This window comes from Orbicella faveolata, unplaced genomic scaffold, assembly GCF_042242905.1.
Source record: "Orbicella faveolata isolate gen_17 unplaced genomic scaffold, um_ofav_v1 contig_46, whole genome shotgun sequence".
Classification (NCBI taxonomy): domain Eukaryota; kingdom Metazoa; phylum Cnidaria; class Anthozoa; order Scleractinia; family Merulinidae; genus Orbicella; species Orbicella faveolata.
Genome location: NW_028301576.1, coordinates 5897903 through 5925651, shown reverse-complemented (window position 1 = coordinate 5925651; position 27749 = coordinate 5897903). Strand labels below are relative to the sequence as shown.

The 27749-nt window shown below is 38.3% G+C and overlaps 2 protein-coding genes across 3 annotated transcripts; one reads left to right on the top strand and one right to left on the bottom strand.

Annotated features, from left to right (window-relative positions):
- Window positions 1-19: 19 nt before the first annotated feature.
- Window positions 20-16901, top strand: LOC110063818 (ATP-dependent DNA helicase DDX31-like). The gene is made up of 26 exons (XM_089278476.1): window positions 20-201; window positions 1202-1363; window positions 1899-1970; window positions 2219-2271; window positions 2511-2601; window positions 3140-3183; window positions 3614-3684; window positions 4691-4755; window positions 4845-4889; window positions 6308-6349; window positions 7938-8002; window positions 8532-8592; window positions 9180-9238; window positions 9719-9834; window positions 10561-10661; window positions 11172-11291; window positions 12493-12589; window positions 12925-12971; window positions 13506-13565; window positions 13766-13816; window positions 14304-14405; window positions 14520-14557; window positions 15027-15105; window positions 15198-15300; window positions 15677-15845; window positions 16523-16901. The coding sequence occupies exons 1-26, from the start codon at window positions 109-111 to the stop codon at window positions 16638-16640; spliced, it is 2124 nt and encodes a 707-aa protein (XP_089134602.1). The 5' UTR covers window positions 20-108; the 3' UTR covers window positions 16641-16901.
- On the bottom strand, window positions 16637-27749 carry LOC110063819 (protein XRP2-like). 2 transcript variants are annotated; one of them, XM_089278494.1, is made up of 10 exons: window positions 27504-27749; window positions 26871-26988; window positions 25559-25650; window positions 24249-24305; window positions 23633-23748; window positions 22971-23074; window positions 21982-22110; window positions 21015-21092; window positions 19949-20048; window positions 16637-18443 (listed from the first exon to the last, which is right to left on the bottom strand). In XM_089278494.1, the coding sequence occupies exons 1-10, from the start codon at window positions 27545-27547 to the stop codon at window positions 18271-18273; spliced, it is 1011 nt and encodes a 336-aa protein (XP_089134620.1). In that variant the 5' UTR covers window positions 27548-27749; the 3' UTR covers window positions 16637-18270. The 2 variants fall into 2 exon arrangements, with proteins under 2 accessions (XP_089134620.1, XP_089134619.1); XM_089278493.1 differs by lacking the exon at window positions 27504-27749 and adding an exon at window positions 27080-27270 and having other exon boundaries at window positions 26871-26984.

Genomic DNA, 27749 nt, shown 5'->3' with positions numbered 1-27749 from the left:
TAAGGAAAAAAGGAATTTTGTTAAACACCGCTGAGAAGATTAGTGCTTTCCACGTGACGATTCAAACATGGCGGACTCTAGCGAGTGAATTGTTGGAGTTTTTATAGCATGGCTGAGGACGACGGGCTGCTTCTAAATCTTTTTTCACATAGTGATGGAAACGGAGAAGTTAATCAGGGAAAACGAGACAGGAAACTGAAGGTAGAATACTCGATTTTAAAACTTGAAGGGCGAAACCAGACACAAATAAAGACTTAGTGTATTAATGTATGAACCCGGTTCAATTGTAACGCAAGCGTAAAAAAACAGTATCTACATTATGAATACCGGTTTTACATACACGTACATTATAAGACTGAACAGTTGGATAGCTTGTGCGTAAATGATCTTTTCGCTTCCAGCGGCTCCAACCCTGAGCAATTTCTCTTCAAATTAAAACATAGAGAAGTCACAAGTGTGCTTCATTGATTTCACAAACAAAGGGTGACAAAATCGACGTCCACAGGTACCCATGCTCTACGTTATGCAGTGCAGCTTGTACGCAACCAGGTCACACATGTTGAGTCCATGGCAACTAGTTTCCGTGCATGTCAAGTTGACCAGGATGATGGTGAATGAATTTGGAAACCAGAATTCAGTGTTTATTTTTATTATGATTATTATTATTTTTAACTTAGTTAAATGCGATTTAACTGAGTTATCAACAAAGAGAAGCTGGCATTCACCAGGCAGTCAGTGGTTCTTGGATGTTAAGGGTGGCACAATGGGCCCCATCATATACATGCAGTATTAGCATGATCAGGCCTGATGTGGTGAAGCGGTCTTTTGGTGGAGCTCCTGGTTATTTTTGTCCCATCTTTTTCTGACCCTCTTTCCCCATCCCTTCTCAACTGTTATTTCAGTATGGCGTGTGCCTGGATGACCATGGGATGGGAGCATTTTACTGCCTAGGGGACAGCTGATCACATCCCAGGCACCCATCTTCCTTACAACGTGATGCAGTTGTTAAGTTGTGCAGTTGAAAATACGTACTGCTCTGTTTTCACTCAACCATAAAATGATGTCAATCTGAGATTTTTAGTCAGAAGAATCTCAGGTAAAAGGTAGAGAGGATTAAGGATAGGAATGCACTGCATTTACATAGTTACAGTACATGTGTTATATATAATTTTTCACAGTGAAGTATTTCTTTCCATTTTAGTGGAGAGAAAGAAAGCTACAAAAAAGAAAGCAATACTTGAAGTCTAATGTCAAGGAGCCATTACAGAAGGGCACTGCAACTTCTACATCTGCAAAAACAGCACAGAACCGACAAAAAGGAACAGTTCTAGTACCTTCTACAAAGTCAATTAAAAGATCTGAGGTATGTTCATGTAGACAGAAAGACATGGCCAATGCACATACCTGTACATCAATACATATGCAGGGCTGTCAGTAAGGGCTGTAACCCTTAGCTGCTGTTATGGCTGAGCATGCTTGATAGCTGCCTTTTTGTTAACAATTCACCCATAAAGTACATGTAACAAATTTGTTTACAGGCTAGGTATGAAAATTAAGGCTACAGGTGAATCAAAACATATGACGCACATTACAGTATTTGTTATAAAACATTTTGTTACCTTCATTGTAGTGGCAGTATGTACCACTACCATATGTTACATGTGTATAATTAACATTGTATGTTATTATTTTATAGCATGCCAATTTAATTTTTTTTTAGAGTCATACATGTAGGTGTGAAATTTTTGTAGCTGGGGCATGCCAAGATTTTTAAAAATGACCCACCCTGTGGATGTACCACTGCTAATTGAAAGAAATTCTTGTTTACTAGGTTTTTACGTTTTTGTGTAATGGTCATGTCTGTTTATCGATCATTGTTTTTTGCCTTTGATTCTTAGGATGCCAGTAACAGTTCTTCTACACCTCAAAATGGAACCATTGCTGATAAGCAGTCAATAAAGAAATTCCAGGTTGATGTTTTTGTTTACTTGTATGTGAATTTTAGAACAGTCAGTATATTATTATTGACTACATGTATGATTCTTATACACAGTTTTTCAAATTGTTAGTGTTTTTAATACATTTTATTTCATGATTGAAGAATTCATGATTATACAATCGTGTCATTCAACAGAGATGTCTGTAGTGTGATGTTGACTGAACTGTTCCCAGTTCATTGAAACTGTGCATATTCTTATCTAACTTGTACTTGCAACAGGTTATTTCAAGTTTATTCAAGTACAATCCTGAAATACCCACATTATCTACAAGGTTGGTAAAAAAATACGCATTATTGTACACTTTCTTAAACATATGTCATCTATTATACCTAATCAGAGTGTTTTAATGTCAGTCCAATACATATGGTTTAACTAGTCAGTCAAAGAGAGATTTTAAAACTTGCAGTCTTTCTCCTCTGTACATATACATGTACGGTCTGTTTTAAAAGTAACCATTTTTCTCATAAATTTTAATGAATTGATGTACTTATAAGAACTATTTTTTTGCAGTACTGAATCACCCATTAAAGAAAGAAATCAACAAAGTGAAACAGTGTTCTCTGGTGATAAATTTAGTGACCTGGATCTGTCTACTTTTATGGTAAGAAATAGCCTTGATAGAAGTTTTCTTTAGTGTGCACAGTCATGTACACTTCACTTGTTAAATAAAAGCAGAAAATCTATTTCTTTTACTACATTAAGTTCCTCAATGATTGGTAATGTTTTGCCGTATTTACATAACATATAAGCAGTAACTGTTGTTCTCAGACTGGTTTGTGTTTGATAATAACTAATGTCCTTTGTACAACTAGCCTGGGAAGACAGCTGTCGGGGCAGGAGCAAAGAAGGATGGCTTTTTTCACAGGCTATGTTTATTTATTGTTTATTAAATCCTCATTTGATTAAAAAGAATTAGAATTGAATTGAACCAGATTTGACTAATGTCACACTAAAGCGAAATTGATAATTTCTGTTGAATTTATGTATCTATTACTATTGACAGAACCAACTTACCGGTACATGTAGATGTATTACTATGATGTGTTCAGTTCTTGATCAATTGTACAATAACGTACACTGATATGTGGTGACTTGAAAAGGCTTGCATTGTAAGACTTAATCTGTATTTCTGTATGTAGATATCCAATCTTGAAAACAACTTAAAGCTGACAAGCATGACAAGGTATGGGTAAAGTTAGACCACTTCATACGTACATGTATATGCCACATACATGTACATGTAGTACTTTAGAGACCGCAGTTTCACAGATTAATTAAAAATGAACAATGCTTAAAGGCAGACACCCCATTCTTAGTCCAGTTTAGTAACTGAACTCCTTTTAAGGATGCCATAGATCTTTCCAGAATAGACAGCTAGGGCTGCTCCTTGGAGACTTCTGCCTGAGACCAGGGAGAGTTCCCTGTAAACATACTTTTCTTTATACAAAGATTAATTTAATATAAGTCGCTGAAGAATGTAAAAGTTTTTGCTTGCAGGGTACAGTGAATCTTACATGTGGAGGTACATGTAATAACAGGTTTAGGCACTATCAGAATAATTGTATTCAATCATTTAATTGTAATTAATTTGTTTTACAATGATTTACTCACAGTGTGCAGAAAGCTGCCATTCCTTCTCTGCTGGAAGGAAGGGATGTGTTTGTCAAGTCTAAAACAGGAACAGGTACAAATATACGCTTGTAGTACACTTTAAAAAATGAAAACATTCCTAGTGTTTTTTAGGCCTTGAAATGCAGTCAAGCCCAGTCCTTGCACTGATGTATACCTCAAGTGTTTCCATAGCATGAGGCAGCTGCGGCTCTGAGTGTTAATCACGGCTCGAAAAAAAAAAAAAAAAGAAGAATTGAATTCCAGCTTGTCCCTCAAACAATTAGCTCTTAAACTTTGCATGCCCTGGGCATTCTCAGTTTGCTCTTTGTTGATTTAGTTGGTAGAGGACCTTTTTGAGTCCTTGCCCATCAGGCAAGTGAAAATGAATACATGTACATGTACAGTGGAACCCCGCCTTATGACCACCCCGTTAATACGACCACCTCGTTATTACGGCCACTTTATTCTGGCCCCCAAAAAAGCTCAGTCAGTCATTTCCTTATTTAAAGAACCCCTTTAATACAACCACCCCATTAATACGACCAATTTTCCATGGCCCGAAGGTGGTCGTATTAACAGGGTTCCACTGTAGTTACTTGCTCTGTGGGAAAATCTACTTATCCTGGACAACAGAACAGCATTTTATGTCAGTCCTGTAAATGTAAATACTGTAGTTTCATGACTGTACATGTACTAGTGTACTGTTTGTAAAGTCCTATATTTTTTTCAAATTGTACTGTATATACTCTTTTGAAAGTTCTTTGGATGTTTGCCCACATCTGCTCCATACATTTTTGTCAGGCTCCTCAAGAATTCATTGTTATCTATACTCCATGCCTGGCCGGGTTGCTCAAAGGGTGGACAACCAGATAACCACCAGATAAATCACCATCTAGTGGATAGTATTGTTTGCTTTGCCAACACTTATCCACTGAATACCAATTTGTCCAGTGGATAGCTTGATTCACCTTTTAAAAAACTGCACATAGGCAACTTAACAGTGTTCATTCTTCTGAGTTAATTAACATGCATGACTTCTCACATGAATACATGTGACTATTTTTTATTGTCATTTTCAGGAAAAACTCTGACATACGCGGTTCCTGTAGTACATTCACTTCAGAAGATTGAACCAAAAATTATTGTAAGTAAATATTAATTAAATAATTTATGAAAATTTACAGTCGCTGTTAACGTAAATGTTATCAATCTCTTTTGTTGTGTTACTTTTAGAGGAGTGATGGCCCCTATGCTGTGGTTTTGGTCCCCACAAGAGAGGTGCGTTAAAGCTATGTGTATACATGTATATGCACTTGTCTAAATTATGAACCATTGATGTTACAGTACCTGTTTTTCATGTACCTATAAAGGCTATTAGTAGTTTGGGTAGTAATTTTTCTGTCATTGAAATAATCCACATAAACCAAAACCCTGAAATCCATGGTCGTTTTCATCAATTCAAAGTAATGTATGGTAAGAACATGTCATACATGTACCTTAAAATGCTATATCCTATTGTATTACTACAGTATAAGGTATTACTGCAGTTAAATTGATTGTATTATTTAACATTTGTTTGATACGCACATGTATGCTGTGTAAAGGAGTTTTTCACTGCTGTAAGAAAACAATGAAGAAACATGAGATTCATGGCCCGACCTAGACTACAAGTAGGTCCCTCTTTCGCTTAGTCTATCGTGCGTGACATGAAAGAAAACCGTGAGAAGAAAATGGCTACAAGTAATGCTAAGGGTTAGAAGTGCACGAAAGTCATCTCCAGGATTTTACATGGCCTTTTTTTGTAGCGGTTCATTTGTGGTCTCACTCGATGGACTAAGCAACAGAGGAACTACTCATAGTCAAGAAAAAAACTGAGCTATGAAGCTGGTAGAGCAGACCAAATTAACTAAAATATGAATATAGCAGTTGCAGTATCTAATACACTGTACATGACTTAGGTAAAGCATAGGTAAATGTTAAGTCCACATACAAGCCAAGTGGTTTATCAGGCTGGCACTGATGCATTACAACAACAACAACAACAACAACAACTTTTCTTATGACTCGCATATTTACAATTTTACAGAAATATATACACGTTAAGTTAAAAAAGCTTGACAATAGCAACAGCGCGAACCTGCAGGTAGCCTGGGCTAAACTAGGCGGGCGACATCTATATTTATATTAGACCATGTGTGCATGTACGTCCCTGGCCAGGGCTCGAACCAGGACTGCTTGATCAAGAGACGCGGCCACCATCCCTCCAGCATTACAGTATAACGTTGGGCATGCATAATATCCATTAAATAAACAGTGCCTTTAAGCGGTTTTCATTTGGCTGCCGAAAAGTAATTAGTTTTGCATTTACTACGCTATGTGATTGGCTTAAAAAACTCGCGCCAATTTTTCGTCCAATCAGAAGTAAAACCAAAACTAGTCGTAACTCGTTCGTACGCATTTTCCCGCACTTTGCGTCAGCTACATGTAATTACTTCGAGTTTTGATTGGCTCACTGTAATGTTTATGGCCTTTGTGATTGGCTAGAGCGATTACTTTGGTTTTGGTTTTACGACACTCAATTGAAAACCGCTCTATGACTGTATCACTGTAACGTTTGTCAAGCTAAAAGCTATATGTAATTATGCAGGCGTACTGTTTTGTTGTTGTTGTTGAATTTTTTTTTTCCCTCTCTCTAGCTTGCTATACAAAGCTTTGATGTCCTACAAAAGCTTGTAAAGGTGTGTACGTCACATACATGGTCCACTGTTTTTTAAAGTGCCTATGAAGTAAAAAATAATTGCTGCTGATTTGAAAGGCTTTTCAAAGTAAAGAAGAATGGCGTTTTCCTTTCTGGAATATGTTTTTTTGTTTTAGAGATATTCATGTTTTTGTATTATAAGTGATGACGTCATAGGTTGTTCCACTAAAACAGTTCAACACTCAATCAAGAATATCTCTAGAAATATTAAAGCAGTGTTCTTTAAACTTGGCACCAGAAATGTACATCACAAAAGAAGCAAAATGACACCCGTCGTGTCATCGCCATGACAACAGTTATGCCGCTGGTCCTGTTTTAATTAAAACTAACATTGCCCGAATTTATCTGAAACAAGGATCATCCACTCCCAACAATCTAATGGGGAGAGTTAAGACAATATGGGAATCATGTGTGTTCCAAGCAAGACCCTCTATCCCTTTTCGAAAGGTTGCAAATTGGCATATTTGGTTTTTCACAGAAAGAGACTGGAGCCAAAGGTGTTGCCATGACAACAACACAGAAGGTGTCATTCTGTTTCTTTTGTGATGCACATTTGTGGTGCCAAGTTTGAAGAACACTGCTCCAATATTTCTAGAGATATTCTTGATTCATTGTTTTACTGTTCAAGTGGAACCACCTATGATGTCATCACTTTCCTCATTTGCATAATACAAAAGCGTAAATATCTCTAGAACGAAAAAAGATATTCAAAAAAGGGAAACACCATTCTTCTTTACTCTGAAAAGCCTTTCAAGTAATCAGATATTATTTTTTACTTCATAGGCACTTTAACTCTTGAATATTAAAGAATAATTGACTCTGATTTCCCACTTACACTGTACACGTATCCATTTTCATCCACCTGTATGACCGATAGCGGAATACCATGAATATGTCTGTTGTGTTGTGTCACAACTTGAGCAGTTGCACGTTTTTTCTGTGCAAGTGATCATAGACTATTTGAATCTTTTTCTCAAGCATCTTAGCAGTCCGCATGCTGCATTCCATAATTTGATTGGCTAATTACACCGAACATGGCCCTATTCTCCCAGAGGAGAGCTAGGGACTAAGAGAGAATTACACCGGACGATTTTTCATAATGCGAACGCTTAGTTACAAACCGCTTAGATCCCCCTTGCTAGAAACTTTAAGGTTTGGCTGAATTTGCTGTAGGCTATGTAAACGTAAAGCAAAAAAAAAATAAAGAAAAGAAAAAAAGAACGAAGAAGCGAACAAACATTGATTACGATTATGAAAGGTATTAGAGCGAAAAACGTTTGTCCAAGCTCTCCGGTATCTGCAGGCATTTGATTGGCTGTTTTACCGTACATATTTTTTCGTGATTTCAAAATATTTCGATGTTCATTTTGGCAGTTTTACTAATAAAAAGAAAAATCGAAAAAATGTTATTTGTTGGCTATGGTCAGCCGGAATCGAGAGAACCTTTGCCACTAGCCTTGAAACGACCCTCGGGCCGTGGTCAAGACCTTAGCTAAGTCTTTCTTGGACGGTCTTCCAGCTGGCAAATAACTAATAGGTTTGTTTTCTTTGTTTGTTTGTTGTTCCAGCCGTTTCAGTGGGTTGTGCCAGGCATTGTCACCGGAGGAGAGAAACGAAAGTCTGAAAAAGCTCGGTAATGTTTATTATAAAGCAGCATTTCTTTGCTATCACACTGTTACCTTATGCTGATTGCAATGTAGCTTTCGTTCACTAAATGATCAGGCCGGCGTCCACACTACACCGGAAGACTCTGAAATCGGAGGTTTCACTCTGAAAGCGCATCAAATGTGTTCCGTCCAATTTGCGCCAGAGGAATTCGAAAACGCAACAATCACCGGCCATTTTGGATTTGTGTTTGAGGAAAACTCGGCCGGGGAAATCACATGATTATCATGAAGCCATCATTTTCGAAAAGTTCTGTTTTCAAAATGTTTTCCCTCCACACGAAAGCAAAAAGCCGAATTTTTCAACTTTCTCCGGTTTGAAGTGCGTTTTCGAAAAGCGCCGCTTTCGTGACGGATTAGTGTGTACGGTGGGCTTAACCGTAGAGGTAAAGCTGCGTTTTTAATTTTCTCCGGCGTAATGTGGACGCTGCGTCAGTAGTCAATTATACTGTAGGTAAATGTACACGTGAATGCATGTGGTACTGTATTTCTTTTCAGAATAAGAAAAGGTATCAATGTTCTTGTTGCAACTCCAGGGAGACTTTTGGATCATATTGAGGTACAATGCATGTTATTCTTGTACATAGATGGACAATGTATTGCAGTAACGTTCCTGCAATTTCCGCTCCTCTTTACAAAGACTTATCACTGTAGTCTTTCAGTTGAAAGATTGTTTACCAGATCGAGCAGAAAGTCAGGACTATTTTAGCTGTCGTTAATTGTTTAGGGGGGTTTGAATACTAATTTAAATGCAAAGAATGCTTCATCCAGCCATCGCACATAGCATTGAATAAAATTTTAGCTTGTGACTTGTTTCTATTCCTCTCCGTTTAGTGGATGGGTTCTCTCCATTGTTTTTTATATACTAAACTGAATGTTTCCACAAATAACCGTGAAAAAGTGGCAAATGATGTCATCAATATATATCTCTACCAGTGAGGATATGGAAAATGTGCCACTTGGGTCCAAATGTAATGAATTTTACAAGTGGTGTATTTTCCAGTCAGACACTCGTGTCTGTATAATAAAATGTAGAATGATTTACATGTAAATTGTTTTTGTACTTTAGAAGTTCTAAATCGTTTTCGTACTTTCAGAACTGTAAATTGTTTTTGTATACTTATTTCAACTTTTTTTTTACGTTAGAAAACCAAATGTCTGCAGTTACAGAGACTTCGATGGATCGTCCTTGACGAGGCTGACAGGTACGCATCTAGCTAGTCTAAATGATTATAAAAATGTGTCTTTCGCGTGCTTCCCTTCACAGAGATCTATGTCGCTATCCAAAACATTCCATAGCTTTACAAAGCTTCACGATGTTCTTCGTGACTTACCACTTTGGCTTCATTTATGATGTTGTAGTTCATTTTTGCCCTCGGTAAATTTTTGACTTCAGTTACATGTGGTTTCGATTTCTTGAAGCTAATTACTTTTCTCAGTTTATCCCTAGTCGATAATGATTATTAACAAGGGATAAATTGAAAAAGGAGAAGAAGCTCTAACCGAACCATATATAGCTGAAACCACATATAGTCGAAATCAACGATAACCTGAGGTCAAGAATTTACTGTTAGACGTTGATTGGTCTCTAGATTTAAGTATGTTTTTCATGTCATATGTTATACATCTATGACTGAGAATTTTTCGTATTTCGAAGTTTGTATGAATATTAATAATTATTGCAGGCTGTTGGACCTTGGCTTTGAAAAAGACGTATCGTCCATTCTTACTGCTGTGAAAAAGTCTCTCTTTGCTGGTATTAGATGCCAAACTGTCTTGCTTTCCGCAACACTCAATGAAGGTACTTACTACACAAGGCACAGTCTCCTTGACTTCAAAAACCATCGGCCTTTAAAAGAGTTCGATTTTTACAACTTAGTGTAAGTTTGGGGCTAGACAAAGGGATCAGTGATGTTTGGCCTGAAACGTACATTGCTCCCTCGGGAAATTTAAAGGATAACCCAGCATTTGTAACAGTCTCGTTAATAGTCCCTTAGTCCATTGGGTTTAAGAGACGTCATTTTCACATCAGATAATCAAATTGGTTGTGAAGGTAGTGAATTCACTAGCTGGTATAACTGGACCAGAAAGTAAAGTTTAGTCACACCCTGGCCAAACTGGTCCTCCCTTCTGCAGCTTAACCCTGATTTCCGTACATGAATGTAGGGGTATTTCTATTCCCCCTGCCCCACCATTTTGTCAGGTTCTCCTTACAGTCTCTGTTATCCATATACGGTGTATATGTACCTGGAATGAGAGAGGCATTGTTGGGGTAACGTAACGCTTTACCCAAGAACAAAACACGGTGACTTCAGAATCCAGAGCGTCTGGAGTCCATAAATCTAGAGTTCATCAATCCTGAGTCCACAATCTGGAGTCCATCGATCCAGCGTCCATTAATCCGGATTCCATCGATCCGGATTCCATCATTCTGGAGTGCATCAGTTAAGCCTCCGTTTCTTGTAAACTTTTTGGAATAGCTGAAACCTTTCATAGTTTCTAGTCGAATTATATATTTACTTCACAGGAGTGGAGAGACTGGCAGGTGTTAGTCTTCACAAGCCTTTATTTCTTGATCTAACAGCGGAGGATAGAGGAGAGGAGGGAAAAGTAGAAAACGACAGAAAGGTATGTACTCTGACTGTAATCGCTTTCATTTTCATTAGAATGTTTTAGTGTAAGCTTGGTGCAGTCAGCCTTAGTCTGTTTTAGAGATAAGCATTTACCCTCCTCAAGTTCCTCTCCTCTTTTGCCTGCACAATAATTTTGTTTTATGTTACTCATTGATTCCCCAAAATATGAGAGCCGTGAGATAGAACAGTGACTTTAGCCTCGCTTTTTAGACAGGTAAATTTTCTCCGGTAACATGAAATTCACCTCACAGTTTGTTAAATTCATTCATTTTCACAAGCATAGACTATGAGTAGTCTATCTTTCGCTTAGTCCGTTGAGCAAGACCGTAAATAAACCGCGAGGAAAAATGGCCGCGTGAAATGCTGGGGGCGAGACGCGTGCTTCTAGCCCCCAGGAGTTTTTTTCGCGGTTTTCTTTCGCGTCACGCACGACGGAATAAGCGAAAGAGGGACTACTCGTAGTCTATCACAAACTGTATTTTTGTTGTTGTTGTTTTCCGTACAGAGCTCAACTGATGTGAACTACACGACTCCTCAGCAGTTGAAACAGTTTTTCATCATCGTTCCCAGCAAACTACGTTTGGTCACCCTGGCCGCGTTTCTGCTCTGGAAAAATCACTCTGAAGTACGTATCTATTTCGCGTGACATGTTACTTTCTGTTGTGTTCACGGTTTCCGCTGAAGGCCATTTCTGAATCGACTTTGGAGTATTAATTGGCAGCACGTGTTTGACAAAGAACTCTACAGGACGGTGATTATTCCTAACCTGCTTTAATAAATAGAGAATAATACATGGGCGCGCGTAGATATGGCGTTTATCTTCGAGTGTTCAACTCGATAAAGATGAACACAAGAAGAGAAATTCCATATCTACAAGCAGCCATGTTTTATTTTTGTTTATTATATAAACATACTAATGACTCTTTGGACGATTTTCCGACGATTTTCCGAACACTTTCCGAAGATTTACGAAGATTCTCCAAAAGTTGTCTGAAGGCCCGACAAACGTTTCCGAACATTTTCCGAACATTTCTGAAGATTACCAAAGATTTGCGAAGATAATCGAAGATTTTCGAGGAAGATCCGATGATGTTTCGATCATAAAGCAACACATTTACGTACAGGGATTTACTATGTAACCATAGCAATGGCGATCTTTTCACTTGTTAAAATAACATGTTATTTTCACGTGAGAAGAGATCATGTTTACGCGCGAAAGCTCACCTGGTATTTCACTGGTGTTTATATAATAATAATGAGAAATATTACTTCTCACGCCCAGTTCTTCCCCTGCGAGAGCAATGACCTTTCTCGCAAAAACACTTCCTCGAGTGTTTGATATATCTTCCCACTCGGAATTAAAACTAAAACGAGTATTGAGTGCAATAAAATGAGAAAAGCCTCTTTGACAGTGATATCCAAACTGCAGTTATAATCATGGTACCGTCTGTTTTTTACTTGATATTGGTTTATTGACAACCGGAGTATTCTCAGGCTCTCTTGTTATTTAATGACTGATTAATAGAATAGCCCTTATGCGTGATGCCATCAGACTAGCTAAAATCACCACCAAGCCTCGGTTTGAGAATGCAAATTGTAAATTTTATTTTAGACTAATTCCCAAAGCAGCAATGATGAAAAGAATAACCATGTGAAAACAACACGAAGGCAACTAAGGTTTGAGAAAATGTCACGCAAACGAGGCTTGGTGGTGAATTTTGAGCATGTTACGTAATCGCGCATAAGACCTATTGTGATAACACAAGGAAAAACTTGTTTCGAGAACATATACTTACCCATTTTAATTTGATTTACTTTTTTTGCAGAAATCGAAGGCAGCCAAGATGATCGTTTTCTTGTCAAGCCGTGACTCGGTTGATTTCCATTGTGATCTTTTTAAGGAATCTCTTCACTCTTTTTCCAGTGAGTTATTCTTTTTTAGCTTGTTTCTGCGTTGAGCGATTTGTTCTTTGCTGAGTTTAAACATCGGGTGTGTTTCAACATCGATATGCAATTGAGGGTAACAAACAAGTTTACATGTAGTTGGCTGCATGTCCCAACAAGCGGCTTCCAGACATGGTACTATTGTTTTCACTGTCAGTCTTTGGTTTATTTAACCTGAAAAAAGGTTTCCTGATTGGTTGTAGAACAAAAAGGAAAAAAAAAAGAAAGTTAAAATCCGCTCGCTCGGTGCGCCACTCGCAAACTTTGCTTGCCGCATATGAGAACTGTGTTTGATGTGTTCTTATTTTCTTTAGAGTTGCATTTGACGTTCTTTAAACTCCATGGCAACATGTCTCAATCGGTAAGTGAGGAAAACCCTCAAAAGGAGCATTGACTTCAATAACTTCATGATTCTTGTCTATCATCGGACTAGTTGCTAAGTAACAAGACGTAATGTATTGATGTCACGCTGAATGGCATCTTTTGATTTGCGCATAGAGAAGGAGAGTCAAAAACTCTGGAATGTTTTACCAAGATTGGCGAATCTGTCGCTCTTATCACTTGTGTTCTTTCACGTGCTGCTCAGTTTTGCCAGTTTGTGACATTTGGAACAGCTTGTTTACCTGCTTCTGCTGGTTGCTTAAAACTATTTGTTTTTTTTAATCGAGTCGGCTAAAATGAAGAAATAGCACTAATTCGCATAGCATGTAGACTCCCTTTGCCCCTAACAGACAGTTTAAAAGTCCACAAAATCTCTGATACAGCGGATGCCCACACGGCAACCATGTAGAACATGTTTCACCGTGTTTAAATAAAGATCATAACAGAGACTACATCCATGTATGTATGTACGTAATTTTTGTATGTATGTGCAACTTTGGTTTCTTTTAAACAGGAAAGGACGGGCGTATTTAAACATTTCATTGAAGCAAAAAGCGGGATTTTGTTTTGTACGGTAAGAGTTTGTCTGTTTAATCTCAGTTTGTGAATCGAGAACGGCATGTTTGCCATGAAAGAAGAACTTCAGAGCTCAAAGCTCATAGTTTTCTACGAACTACGCTCCTGTAAAACTGTGCGTGGATTCATGTTTTCCGCTCGCGTATATATATTGAGGCGTCCTGTCCACGATTTCACTCGGTTTATTTGGCGTTTTAGGATGTGGCCGCAAGGGGTCTGGATCTGCCACATGTTAACTGGATAATTCAGGTAAGAGGGTAACGTATTGGTTTTTAAAAACGTGTTTTTTTCTACAGCCAAACATGATTCTTGCCATTTCAGAACCCCTGAAGCACGCGACCGTTTGAGGAGCAAGGGAAAAAATCAAACTGGGGAGTAATGGAGAAGCAGAAAAATGGAATCAAGGCTTTATTTCGAGTGCCATACTCGAAATTCTCTGCAGCCCCGTAATACTAGAGGTTGCTAACACAATTCTCATTAGTCGTTTGGAAGAATACTTCAGTTTGCCTCATGGGTTATCTTGTTGTCTACGCAAACAATCTTAGACATCCTTGCGTGCCAAGCTAGTGCATGATAGATAAGAGCAAGTAATTTATTGAATGTCAATAACACGGTGAGTTCTTGCGTAATCTCCCGAGCCACAAGCTCGTGTTAAAAAGTGCTCTACACCTGATCTCGCGCAAATGGGCTGATTGCAAAAAATCTATTTTACTTTTTAATTCCCTTTGTTCTTCAGTATAATACGCCAGGAAATCCCGCGGACTACGTCCACAGAGTTGGCCGTACGGCGAGAATTGGACTAAAGGGACACGCCCTGCTGTTTTTAACTCCAGCGGAGGTACGTTTTGTTCATTATTCTTGTAATACAAAGCAGTGTTACGAAGATGAAACGGTTTTTTTCAATTCCAGGTTACAATCTTGTTCATTTATCTTTCTTATTTATAATTTTTAGGTCGAATACTTGGAAACTTTAAAACAGCACGGAATCAGGTTCGTCTGTGAATAATTTGAATTACTATGTATGTAGCAAGGTTGTTTAATTTGAAGACCTTGCGAACGATGTTGTACATGATTACTAAATTAATGCGAGACAAACCAAACTATTACCTTCGTTTACAGTCTTTTTAGTCAAAGTAGCAATTAAAACCCTCAGCGAAATGACAAAAAGTTCTGTATCTCTCGATGATTCCGAGTATGTAATAGAAACTTCGTGCGGTTGAAATTCTCTCGATACCTTCAGGTTTTACACTTATCAGTCAATGCCTAGTTCTGTTTGTGATGTTTATCTCATCGTTTTAAAACATGTCATGGCAACAATTCGACACATCGTGTTTACAGGGCTGTTTACAAGCGAATAATATTCAACTCTCCCCTGCACTTGGAATGATACAACACCTTTCACTTGTATATTCACGTTATATTTATATTATTAATTGATTTCAATGATTATATTTTGTAGCCCAGAAGAGATGCTTGTCGACGAGGTCCTTAAAACTCTGGTGGTGTCTCCAAACGAACCGAATCGTAAGAAATTCAAGGTGAGAGCCGCTTGTAACGCGCTGTCGTTGACAATGTTTTCCTCTTTCGGAGTTTCGGTGTAACGTAACCACATGTTCACAATACATTTCAGAACGCCCTTGATCAAAGAACTCAGGAGTGCGCCACTAATTTGCAGAATTCATTTGAGGATTATGTTCTTTCTGATGAACGCTGCCTCAACGCGGCGAAGACAGGTAACGTGAAAGATTCCATTGAATGTAATATGTTGAATTATTCTCGCGGTTTGATTGGTTCTTACTTGTGATCCATTGGAGGACAGACGCGTAGATGACGTCGGGAACAATTTTTTTTATATGATCTATCACGAAACAGACGCACGGCGATATAAAGTAAGCGCAAAAAACATCTTTCTGAAAGTATTCGTCGTCGACTGTTTTTTCAGTTTGATTGGTCCCAGAATCGGCTATTCAAAATTGTACGAGAAGGCAAAAAAGATTATTGAAGTTTTCTTCGTTATCTTCTTTAGTCCTTAATTAATTACAGCTTTTTGGTTTTTTTGTTTTTGTTTTTTTTGTTTTGTTTTGTTTTGTTTTGTTTTGTTTTTTTTAGCTTACCAGTCTTTTGTACGAGCCTACGCAACATATCCCAGCAATTTAAAGCACATTTTTCACATCAAGAATCTGCACCTGGGACATGTAGCTAAAAGTTTCGCCCTGAGAGAGGCCCCGAAAGAAATGTTCCAACCCATGAAGCAACACAAAACACAAAAGAGAAAGAGGTTTGTGAATTTTTTCCCCAACTTATGTTTGATATCGGCAGCAAATAGTACTACTTAACAAACAGTAAATACAGCTGGACTCCGCTAATTCGAATCCGGTTATTTCGAGTTCTCCGTTATTACGAACTCAAAACCATTTCCCTTAGACTCACCTTTCATTCATTCACTATTGGCTATTTCTAACTGAGGAGAATGTGCTGTCTTTGTAACTACATTCTGTAAATGGTAAGAAGCTCAAGTCGTCTCGGATAAAGACTTTAAACTGCGGTAGACCCCGTCTCCTGCATCTTCAATGTTACATGGTTAGCAGGGGATGTTAAAGAACCCACACACTTATCGCAAAGAGTAGGGCACGTAGTTCCCGGTGTTGTGGTCTGGCCTTGTCTCACGGGTTGGTGTTTTACATAGGGTTAACCTCATTGCACCTCTCCCCTTGGACAGGACTGTCCAAGAAAAATGGCTAGTCTATTTTAAACTCCCGCTATTTCAAACAGTTTTTCGTTTCCCCTGAGAGTTCGAAATAGCGCCCGGGAGAGTTCGATAGCGGATACAACTGTAATTCGCTTGTCCGTAATTATCTGTCACGCGGGAGGGGAAGACTGGTGCTGGGGTGATATGTTAGAGCCCAGGCTGTTACGCGATCTCTGCACTAATCCTCGGCTTTTTTCATTGTGTAGGGATGGCGAGAGGAAGAAAAGCAGTGTGAAGAAAAGAGTAACCGAATACTCGTCAGATACAGACCTACAGGGACCCTTACCAAAGAAACGAAAGAAAGCAAAGAACAAAACAACCTAGCTAACAGCTCTTTATTTCCATTCGCGCGTACATTTTTATGCCAAGGTCGCTTTTACGAAGCTTGCCTCGTGTTCGGCTCATTGATTCGAGCTTACCCGAGTCGTGAAGAGAATACCTGAGACACCTCTCTCTCAGCTGGAGTCTCGACTTAACAACTTCTCCTTACAATACACGAAGTTACCTAAATTGTTTTCCAGCGGTTAGTTCAATGGAAAGTAATTAATGATACGTGGAAGTGTAATAAATTATTGCTAGTTTTAATGGCTTGTGGTTCTCAGTGACAGCTTACGATGAAGACTTCACTTGTCTCGTCACACAATCTTTCCTCTCCTCGTTCGTTGTGACGTCAGGTTGCGTGACACGTTAAACAGAACTTCGTATTTTTACCTCGCTGATAAGGCACTGGATAATTCTGCACATAAACGCGGGCTCAAATGAAATATTCATCTTCAGGGGAAGTCTTTGCTTTTCATTTCGCCAAGTACAATATTTACATTATTTCTCAAACTGACATTGTTTCGAAGGATTCCGTAGATCTCGCAGCGAAGGTTCTCCTGGGTTGAACAATCATATTCAACGATTTCCTCGTCAACAGTTGCTTCAACAGGCACACTTACGAATTTCTAGATTATTTTTATCCAATCAAAAACTAGTGCCAGGACTCGGGCAACTGTCCTTTCAGCATGGTACCTGAAGAACTTACTTCAGGTTGCCACGTAACGTCTTTCAATACAAAGTCAGTATTGTAACCGAAAACGTTACTTGTTATCCCATAGCTAGGATAACACTTGCTTGACATTATAAATATTCTTAGTCTAATGTTTTCCCTAACTTCACGCGACAGGCAATTAATTTTCTTATCAAATTGTTATTCCAAAAAACAACTACTAAAAAAAACTTTCCGCGACTGTCCTTGAAGTCACGTTTGACTCTAAAAATAGAAAAATAAAAATTAACTTTAGGCTGAACTTACTGAAATTTGAACAGAACTGCTTCTCATTGCCAAAATCAGTTAGGTACGAATTAAAACGACAACGAAAAACGATAATAGCGCGAAGAGGTAAACATACTTCCCTAATCGCATACCGAGTTCTTTTCCAGCTCGAAAGGTCTCGAAGATTTAATCTAATAAATTTCCTACTGACGCGATAGCCCCAAAAAAGGTTCAACCCATGATGGAAAAAATTCCAAGGTCTTGAACACGGAAAATTATTTCAAGCATCGGACTTTACTAAGCGTTTGTAGAAAGGGTTTTGTCGGCATCTTTCATTTGCTCTTCCGGTGCAACTATAAGAGTCCAGGAATTTTCCAGGAGAAAGTGGTAAAAGAGAATTTTCACGGAGTTTTCCAGGGCCTCAGAAGAAAAGGTTTCAAATTTAGGAGTTTTCAGGAATGTCAGAAGTAGAGCGAAGCTTGTCATATATAATATCGGCATGGTGCCTCGGATTGCTACTTGAACCTACAACCTCGGTAATAAATTACTCAATATCTACTAACTTATACCTAAAATATACGTCTGCCGGCAGTTTCCGTTTCGTTTCTTTGTTAGAACTGTGCTGTGTTGGGCCGCGATGACGCTAACTGCAAGGCGACCTAAAGAAATTAAATATGCTACATATCTTCCCTTCGACTAGTTCATGGACATATCTACAAAATTGTAAAAGGCATCTATATCTTGTGACGCTTTCTCGGGACTGGAAGAAACGTAAATGTTGGAAAGCGAATTGCGGCAGGCTTCTTTGACAGCATCGTTTGTACTCTGTACGCAGTTATTTCCATTAAACTCCAGGCCGATGACTGGTCCTGGGAGAGAAAAAAAGAGACAAGTTCACTTATATATTACTACTTTAGTTTCAGAGGATTTGCAAATAATTAATAACTACACTATAGGAGCAGCAACCGAGAAAAGGAGAACGGGTAGCCTTATTCTTACAGCAGACACTGAGAGAATTGCGGTCCACAGCCAACGATTTATAAATTTTAAAATAAAAAATCAATAATTATTTTCCCTTTGAAGATTAGTGGCTGTGAGGACTGAGACAGATGACGAACAACAAACTTGAAAGGTTTAGGTTATATTTTTTTAAGCTGCGCTATCCATGGCGTATCTGTATAAAACTTTAAGTTCCTCCATGCGGTCTGTTATAAAAAAAAAAAAAATACTACTCTAGTAAGTTTCTCTTAAAAGTTAAATTGCAAGTAATATATCAAACAAGAAAGACTGGGTTTGATCACATTTCCAAACAACAAGAAGGGAATTGAAAATACAACGCGTAGCGGAATATTTTTGACGAACTACGAACTTCGAACTTCAAACTTCTTGAGTGTGTGATATATCTTCTCAAACACATTAATAATTCATCAAGTTTCATCAAAGCAAATCATGACCGTGACGGTGTTTGGATATCTGATCTTAATTAGCACAGATTTTTACGATTTTATTTCTCGTTTTTCTCCTTAGCTTTAGTTTGAAGTAATATATCAAACATGAAAGACCGTGTTTGACCACATTTCCAAACACCGAGAAGAGAGTTGAAAATACGATACGCAGCGGAGTAGTTTTGTCGAACTTCGAGGTGTTTGGTAAAGTGGTCAAGCACTGTCTTGAGTGTTTGATATATCTTCTCACTCGAAACTTTAACGAAGGAGAAAACGAAGGAATAAAATCGTAAAAAATTATGCTAATCAAAAGCAGATGTCCCGACACCGTCACGGTCTGGATTTTGAAGAGTTACTAATTAGTTTGAGAAGGTGATTTCTGCAACAAATATTAAACTTCAAATAAAGGGCGCGAGTTTTAAGCGAGCGTGTGCGAAGACTCCATGGTATGTAGCCAAATTTGTAGCTTGCGCCTTGAGCCCGTACATTTCTTCCACATTCGAGGCTCTATTAGGGGTTTTGAGGATACGGGATATTTGGGTAAAAAAAAAAAAATCAAAGGGATACAGGATATTTGTGGGTAAAATGGGATATTTAGATTAGATAAAACAGGATATCGAGTAGCAAAATCAGTAACTTTTGCAATAGACCAATTTCGATATATTAAAATTCAGCCTAAAACAATAGACCTCAGTGCGAGGCTCCGGGAAATAACTACAGAGTTTGTGGGGTTTATTCCCCGGAGCCTCGTGCTGAGGTCTATTGTGTTAGGCTGAATTTTAATATATCGAAATTGGTCTATTGGAATAAACGGGATACGGGGTATTTAAGCCAAACAAAATCAAGGGGATGTGGGATACTTAGACGCTACCCCCGCTCCCCTAATGGGGCCTCACCCGGGGTCTTACGATCCAAGGAAAATTACAAACCTTTGTCTGCAGCAATTTTGTAGTCCTCAGATCCAAATATTCTCGCTACATCTTCGGGTTTCATCGTTACTTCTTTGGTTTGGACTAATACTTGCGATCTCTACAGACATAAAGAGAAAACAAAATCATAATAGCTACTAAGTAAAATTTGTTAGAGAAGTGACTGCGGTACGTCGCTGGCTAACTTTAAAATGACACAATGGAGTTTAGAACGACGAAAGACGCGTGCAAAAGTCCAGAATAATCCTCAAGGGCATTTTCTTTGTATTTAGGTACGGTTAGTTCTGATTCGCTGTCAACTGTATTCTCATCGTGTCAAAACTTTACAGCCCTGCGAAGTTCGTATACGTTTTCGCGGAAGTCTGGAACTACTGCTGGCAATTTGTGATCGCAAATTCGATAGCGATCAAACGCACTGTGTCATCACAGTTCATGTCAAAAATACCGCCCCTATTAAATGCCTAATTTTTCTGTACAGTACTGGATTCGCTTGTTTGCGTGAGGTTGCCAGCTTTGTATCGTTTCACTGCTCGTTCTTAGCTTAGCAGCATCCATTTTCAATAACTTCCCACCCCACCCGTGAGCCGCATCAGGGGGGTGCCTTACAGTGGTTCCTTGCCCCCTACCCCTGCTACAGCTTTGCTTTATCCGGCAAACAAATAAAGTCAAAGTATTAGAATATACTTGTCGTTGTTGTATGTCTTCGAGTATGTCACGAAGGATTATACATCATCTTAGCTATCGACTGGTAATTTGGTTAACCGCAATCTTCTTTTTTAGAGTGTTTTTCAAAAGCCTTGCACACTTGAGCTTCAAACTGCTGTAAAGTCGAGGCTTACACAGGAAAAAAAACAAGGAAACGGACTCAATGTCTCGTAATTACGTACAGTTTATGCCTCGTTCACTAGATCAAGCAACCTCCTTTCCAGGGTCTCCCGCTCTTAAGGGCGGAAAGAAGAGAGACCATGTGCAAAAGGTTGCAGATCTACTTTGGAGTTGATACACAACTAAATTCTCGATGAGGAAAGAGGTAAAAATTCGAACTGGCAACTAAATGGTAACATACCTTATGCTCTTGTTCAACTAGCAATCCCCTGATGTTTGCTTTAGTGTTATTATCATGGAAAAATACCACCAGACAAGACTACAAAATAAGAAATAACACAATAAAAATAATCAAACTTGCGATAGGAATACATGTAACTACAAAGGAATACATGTACTTGTGTGACCAGCCTTGAAGTAAAGGCAAATGAGTCACGCAAACGTCTGTGACTGTAGTCATGCACATAAATCACACCAAAATTGTTGAGCCCTAACAATCGCTTGCATTTAGCCAGTTATCTGAGCCTCTCTGAAAAGAGTGGAGAGAAGTGAGCGCAATCTGTAACGAAAAAAGATCGGCTCACCATATTCTGCACTAGCCTGTTCACACTGGCTACAGTGCAATTCCAAACAGGCAGGGAATCAGCCAAATGGATCGAAGAATAAAATGTGACCAGGAAAAATGACTTGAACACGCCTTCATAAAAACGTTTCAAACAGCAACGACAAATTACAAAAGCCTTAGCTTGAGAATAGAATTCCTCTCACGTTTTATTTTTTAGCTAATGATGACCTGAGATAAGCTTTAAGTAAAGATTTTTTCATTTAATCAGAATTCTAACCAAAGTTATGCATCCCAAGTTAAGCGGGCACCAAGCGCTTAAAAATGCAAGTCACGATTGGTTTTGCATCTCGTTGGCTGAATAGGTGGTGATGGTCTTTTAAACGAATCACAGAGTCGGTTGTAAAAGCAATTATAAGTGTTAAATATTACGCTTTTTGTTCCCTCGCATTAATTGATCCGTTAAATTCTGCCACCATTGTAATTGTCTCTGTTACCTCTATGATTACCATTTAATACATATAATCAAAAACCGGTCACTTACAATTACATTATCACAGAAAACACACTCTATCGATCGAACTATAACAAAACACAAGCTACATGAATGGCGTGCATGCGTCCATGCATTTGATTGGGTACTAACCTCATCAAACGGTTTTCTTCTTGTTCCAAGTGTAAGTGGAATAACGCTCATGGTTTCACTTGTTGAAATATTTCTGTCAGACAGTTGGTCTGGTACATCTACATACTCATGAACATGTGTAGATGCAGCCTGTGGAGATGTCAAGAGCCGCCAACAGGTAAATTCTTCTTACATGTACTCACAATTTTCTCCTATGTTTTCTTTAACTCTACAGAGGAGAATTTGGTTTTAATCACAATATTTTTTTAGATGAATTCTTGCTTACATTATCACAACTCAAGTGGTCCTACATTCACTCTGGCACTACCTTTATCTACCACAAGCATGAATTTGAAATCTGTTCGACTAAGCAACTGGCTCAAAAAGAAATTCATTTGACTGTGTCATATTAATAATAGTTTATGCACCTGTAGCATATTTCATCTACACTTGTAGTAGTTTTTTATTCAAACCAATAAACTGTTGTTGATTCTGCATCAATTTTTCATAACTTAAGTGACATTTATTTTCATTTATTAGTAATTTTCATTAAATCAGTTGCACAATGTAATTTTTAAGGGTAATATTTTTTGGTAAATGAGGTATGAAGATCCTCTCAGGAAACCTAATAAATCTTATTGTACTGTATAATGTTCAAAGCCCAGAATTTAACTGATAGTAGTAGGACAAAAAAAGGCACTTTGCCTCCATGGAGTACTGGTTAGAGTTGGAGATTACCAGTCATTAATTTGGAGGTAAATTGTCCCCTCAAGGCAAGCAGCACAGAGGAAGGCCAAAGACCACCTGGTGAAGAACTGTGACAGCAGACCTCAAAGAGCTTGCCTTGGTGTGGGCGCAGGCTGAAAAGATCACCAGGGACTGCGAAAAGTGGAGATTGAGTAATGTCGTGATGGTCTTATGTCCCAGCCAGGACGATGAGGATGAGTGAGCGAGTGGAGGTACAGTCTGTACATGAAGGAGTGAATTTGTCACTTCTGATATATAGTTACCTCAGGTAATAAACTCCAGGTTCGTTCTCCTGCAGCTGGTGTGTAGTCATGAATGTTACCCCAGTTGTTGTTAAAAACACTTAGTTTTGCTGCCTCAAACTGACCTGTAATATATAAAACATCTGTAAGGTCATGGACAATCAATAGCCCTTTTCACGGTTAGATTGTACATATCACTTGTATTAACTATGATCCGATCAGGATGAGAGGTAATTTCAAGCATAAAATACAAAACTGCCCAAAATTACCAGGTAAATGTCAGAATTAAGTTAATTGTGATATTGTAAGCCACTAAACAGTACCCTGTTTCAGACACATGTCCATGTAATATATATGAACTTTTTGTAACTAGCTTATTCCACGTTTGCAGAGTGTACCGGAGCATAGCAGGAGAAAAATAAGACTGATGCCATGTCCAATTGAAAAAAAATATATGATGGAGGCAATGTCCATGAAAAAATTATGACTGAGGCTGTTAAATTCTCTTCCATGGTACGTAGGGTGTTTACGATGACTACATAGACAACAAAAACTTGACTGTGACTGTGGCAAGTGCCTCAGTTTGCTTGTTACTAAGCTGTAGCTATGACCCTAGTGTACTGGAGACAACTACAATACAGTAGCAAAATGCTGCAAAAGTGAGCAAAAGATTAGTGTCTCACCTTCTAGCTCAGGATAGAAGAATTGAAAACAGGCAAACTTCATCGCACTTGATGACTCAATGATTGGTTGAGTAGCACAGCATAGAAAGAAGTCCATTTTCTTGCAGTCTCGAGTTCTAATAAAAGGATAGGTATAAAGAAAGTCAACGTTATAAATTAAATAAAAACACATCTGACAGAGCCTCTTAGAGACTATGACAGTTAGCTATCTACAGTCAGACCCTGCTAATTCAAACTCATTTAGTTCAAATTCCATCCCCATTATTTCAAACTCAAAACCATTTCCCCTGGATTTGCCTGTCAGTCATTTACTACTAATTTCAATTTTTTTTAACTATTTTGTGTTTCCCCTGAGAGTTCAAAATAGTGGCTTTCAACTGTACATGCAGGCATATATACATGTACAGTAGTTTCACAAGTGAACCCCAGCATTTCCAAACTTGGCATTTGGTGATCCAGTCCTGGAGTTTATAGAGTTTTTATTCAATATTTTAAGAGACAAATATCTTATGATTTACTGTACATTACATACAATTTAATAAATCTCAAATATACCTGCAAGACCTGGCATATAATGGAGAAAATATGGTATGCAGACTGACGTACATTCACTCACCTAAATTGTTGACATGCTACCACAACTTTACAATCTTGACAGTCTCTAAAAAATACACTGTGAATAATGATAAAACAAAGCAACAAAATTAATAGAAAAAATTTACAACAGTGTCAGCTACTGTGCAAGTATGAATTCATGCATTTAAAAAGTAAGGTGAGCTACATGTAGGTGAAGTCACACCAAGTCCATACCAAGGTAAACCATGGCACTAATTAATGATTCACTCCTTTGGACTGGTAAAATTTCAAGAGGCAATGTAGTCTTTTGCCCAAGAACACAACAAAGTGAGCCCTTCCAGGGCTTGAACCAAGATGTACAGTTATGAAATATTTTATTTACAGTGACATTCAATACTGCCTTATGACTATGGAAAATTAGTACTAATAATAATATTATTACTCTTCTATTACTATTACTCTTGGCTATCACTTAATAGATCAACTCTTTTAATTTGTATTCCACTAAAGCTCGGTCCTCACTAGCAATGCAAGCATTTAAGCATCAGCATAAAAAGAGCTTATGCACTAGTGAGGACGGCCGCGACATAAGCATAAGAATATCAAAACCTTGCCTTCTTCTTATGCTTATGCTTACGTCGTTATTGTGTCCAGTGAGGACTTGCTAGCATAAGCATAAGCATAAGCATAAGCATCAGTGAAAGACTTTCAGCCAATCAGCGAGCTCTTCATGCTTATGTCAACCATGTCCTCACTGAACATAAGTGTAAGCATAAGAAAGTTTACGCTTATGCTTACGTCATGGCTGTCCTCACTAGCACATCAGCTTTTTATGCTTATGTTTATGCCTATGCTTGCATTGCTAGTGAGGACCAAGCTTAAGTTTTAAAATATTTATCGGGCAGGCCAAATCACATAATTATATAAGCTTTATAATTATCTCTCTGTCTCCTTGCCAGTTTTTGTCCGTAAATTATTTTGATCCATACAGTGTCTGTCTGTAGTTAGCTTCAGTTATATTTTTTGCATGGCAAATAAATCAAAAATGTTAAATAAAGATGTATATTAAACTCTTTGAATCATCAAACTGTTGGAAGGTCATACTGCTCATTCTTCTTCTGTAATTTTTTTATTTCTTTTTTTTTTTTATATTTTGTTTCTTTTTTTTTTTAAGGGTATGCTTTGATCCTGCTAATGTTGCCAGTGATCCAAGTTAATGTTTTCCAGGACATTTGTTAGTATAAAAAGCTCCACTTGAAAATGTATGACCCTAGATGAAAGGAAAGACACTGTATGATATGGTCTGTTGTTGTCATCACTGCACCCTACATGACAGGCTACAGTACATACCTCCCAGCACATGGTCCAATGAACAGCTGGCAGTTAATACAGTCATCAATTGTTACAGTATCTGTATGATCCATAATGAAAATATTGCAGTTCTGCAAACAAAACGCAAGCTCTTAAAAGTGGAAAGTAGGAAAACAATGTAGATATACAGGGTGCAAAGAAAAACAATTTTTTTGGCCTGCCCTTTGGACAAACTGAAAGGTTATATAACCTTCTGGCCCAAAAGCTATAATTCTCATCACCTAGCCCCCCTAAATATATTACCACGATTTTAAAACCAATTCAAAATTAAACTATCACAATAATTTAATTGATTACAGTAAGTCTTCATCCATAATTTGCATTCCCCAGAAATTTTCTCAAAAACACTTGCTTGCCAATTGGGCATTATTTAGCATTATTATATGGCTAGCTCCGTGAGCAGGCAAGATGAATCAAATCCTGCACTGTGATTGGCTACCCGAGCAGGCAAGATGGAGCTATCTTGCCTGCTCGAGACTACCCGCCACAAAAAAAATTTCCGTGAAAGCCATATAACAAGCTTGTTCAGTCAAGATGGCTGGATATTGGCCTCATTCTTTTTTTGCGAGTTTATGGACCTCGACTCCGTCTCGGTCCATAAACACACACACACAAAAAAAGAACTTGGCCAATATCCAGCCATCTTGAACTCACACTTGGTCCATAACCCATACATATTACAATCTATTGCCCTGACTGCAAAATGCACTTCCATCAGACAGGCCTTTTTTCTTCAACACTGATATTTCAAAAATGATTCAAGGGGAAAAAGAACATTTAGAGTTCACATTTTTGAAACTCCCAAATACCCAATTTCAAGCAAGCTTCTCAAAATCCTTCATATTAGCCAATTACTACTCCTCTCATATACCTCTCTCCAACCCTGTTTCTATCGTATCGCAGAAAAAGTTGTGACAGTTTGGGTGAACTTGAAAAATAGGCTTTATGGAAGAAAAATAGATAAATAAATCAAAATTATGATAGAAAATAATTTAAACACAAAAAAATGAACGTCTTAGGTAACTTTTAATTCTTGATGTAACGTTAGCCAGCTTTTGAACAACTCGGTCCAGCTGGTCAATGACCAGCTGCATACAGAGGTACCGAAAAGCGATAATCAACTGCTCTTTGCTTCTACAACTTGTTTACACGATTACTAATTTCACTGCAGAAAGCTTACCAGTGAATGTTAAAAGACGGAGACTCTCTGTTTGACTCGCATAAAAGCCCTTTTTCCGATATAAACTATACAGTAGGAGATTGGAATTGTTAATAAAATTAATATTCTTACCTTATTGTTTTGAATGATAAACTGTTGTCCGTTGATTTCTCCGGGCATTTTCGCTACCGTTTCGCCCGTCAGATCACCAATGGTGTAGTCTTTAGGGTCTAAGCGTTGTCTTTTCTCCCTAAACGACAAGAGGATGTATTTTAAAAGTTAGACTTGACAGGCGATGGTCCGTGGTTAGTAAGCAGCAATTAATCTAGACAAGAGGAAACTTGCCAGCTGAAAGTTGGTTTTTCGTTTGGTTCTTCTTTAGAATCCTTGTCTTCCTTCGATCCCAAACAACCCATGTTATTGACAGGTTTGATAACCCTGTTGGTCCGTTGGGAAAGATGAAGCTCAACCGAGGAAAATGGCAAGGCCGTTTTCAAAAATTTGATGGAAAATTAAATTTGCAGCAAATGAAGAGCTTGGGAACCAGGCAAACAGGCGTTACCAGGGTATTCGTGACGCTACTCGCAGAAAACACGCACACACTCGCGTGATTATTGCGAGTTGCGAGAAATGAACTATTGCTACAGAGTGCGACGCCAGAAAAATTGCTTTTCTTTTCTCTTCGTGTAACTTCAATTCACGCCAGTATATAGCAATGTAGCAACTGGTAGCAGTTAGGAATTAGAACACATGTAATCAACTTACCATCGGCTGCGCACCCATATCATACAGTTCAGACCGAGCGGCATTGCCCAATGAAGGAGCTGAACCTTCCTATTCCTGTAATGTATTCAATGCTCGACGCATGTTGGAAACGCGACTTTTGTTAAAGCAGCTGACTAGATGTTGCAAGGATCCTATACAATAATTTTAGGAGAAACTCTCAACTATTGCTTAATATGTCGAATACAGTCTTAAGTATATCGCTTGGTGCAAAACACCACAGAACGT

Bases quoted from the DNA above. Each gene is read 5' to 3' on its own strand.
- LOC110063819 (XM_089278493.1), bottom strand. From the start codon at position 27,154: ATGGGTTGTTTGGGATCGAAGGAAGACAAGGATTCTAAAGAAGAACCA. The intron at 21,093-21,981 runs GTTAGTACCCAA...CTTATTTTGTAG, and splicing joins GAAGAAAACCGTTTGATGAG to TCTTGTCTGGTGGTATTTTT. The intron at 20,049-21,014 runs GTATGTTACCAT...TTATGTCTGTAG, and splicing joins TAGTTGAACAAGAGCATAAG to AGATCGCAAGTATTAGTCCA.
- LOC110063818 (XM_089278476.1), top strand. From the start codon at position 109: ATGGCTGAGGACGACGGGCTGCTTCTAAATCTTTTTTCACATAGTGAT. The intron at 6,350-7,937 runs GTGTGTACGTCA...TTGTTGTTCCAG, and splicing joins TCCTACAAAAGCTTGTAAAG to CCGTTTCAGTGGGTTGTGCC. The intron at 15,106-15,197 runs GTGAGAGCCGCT...AATACATTTCAG, and splicing joins CGAATCGTAAGAAATTCAAG to AACGCCCTTGATCAAAGAAC.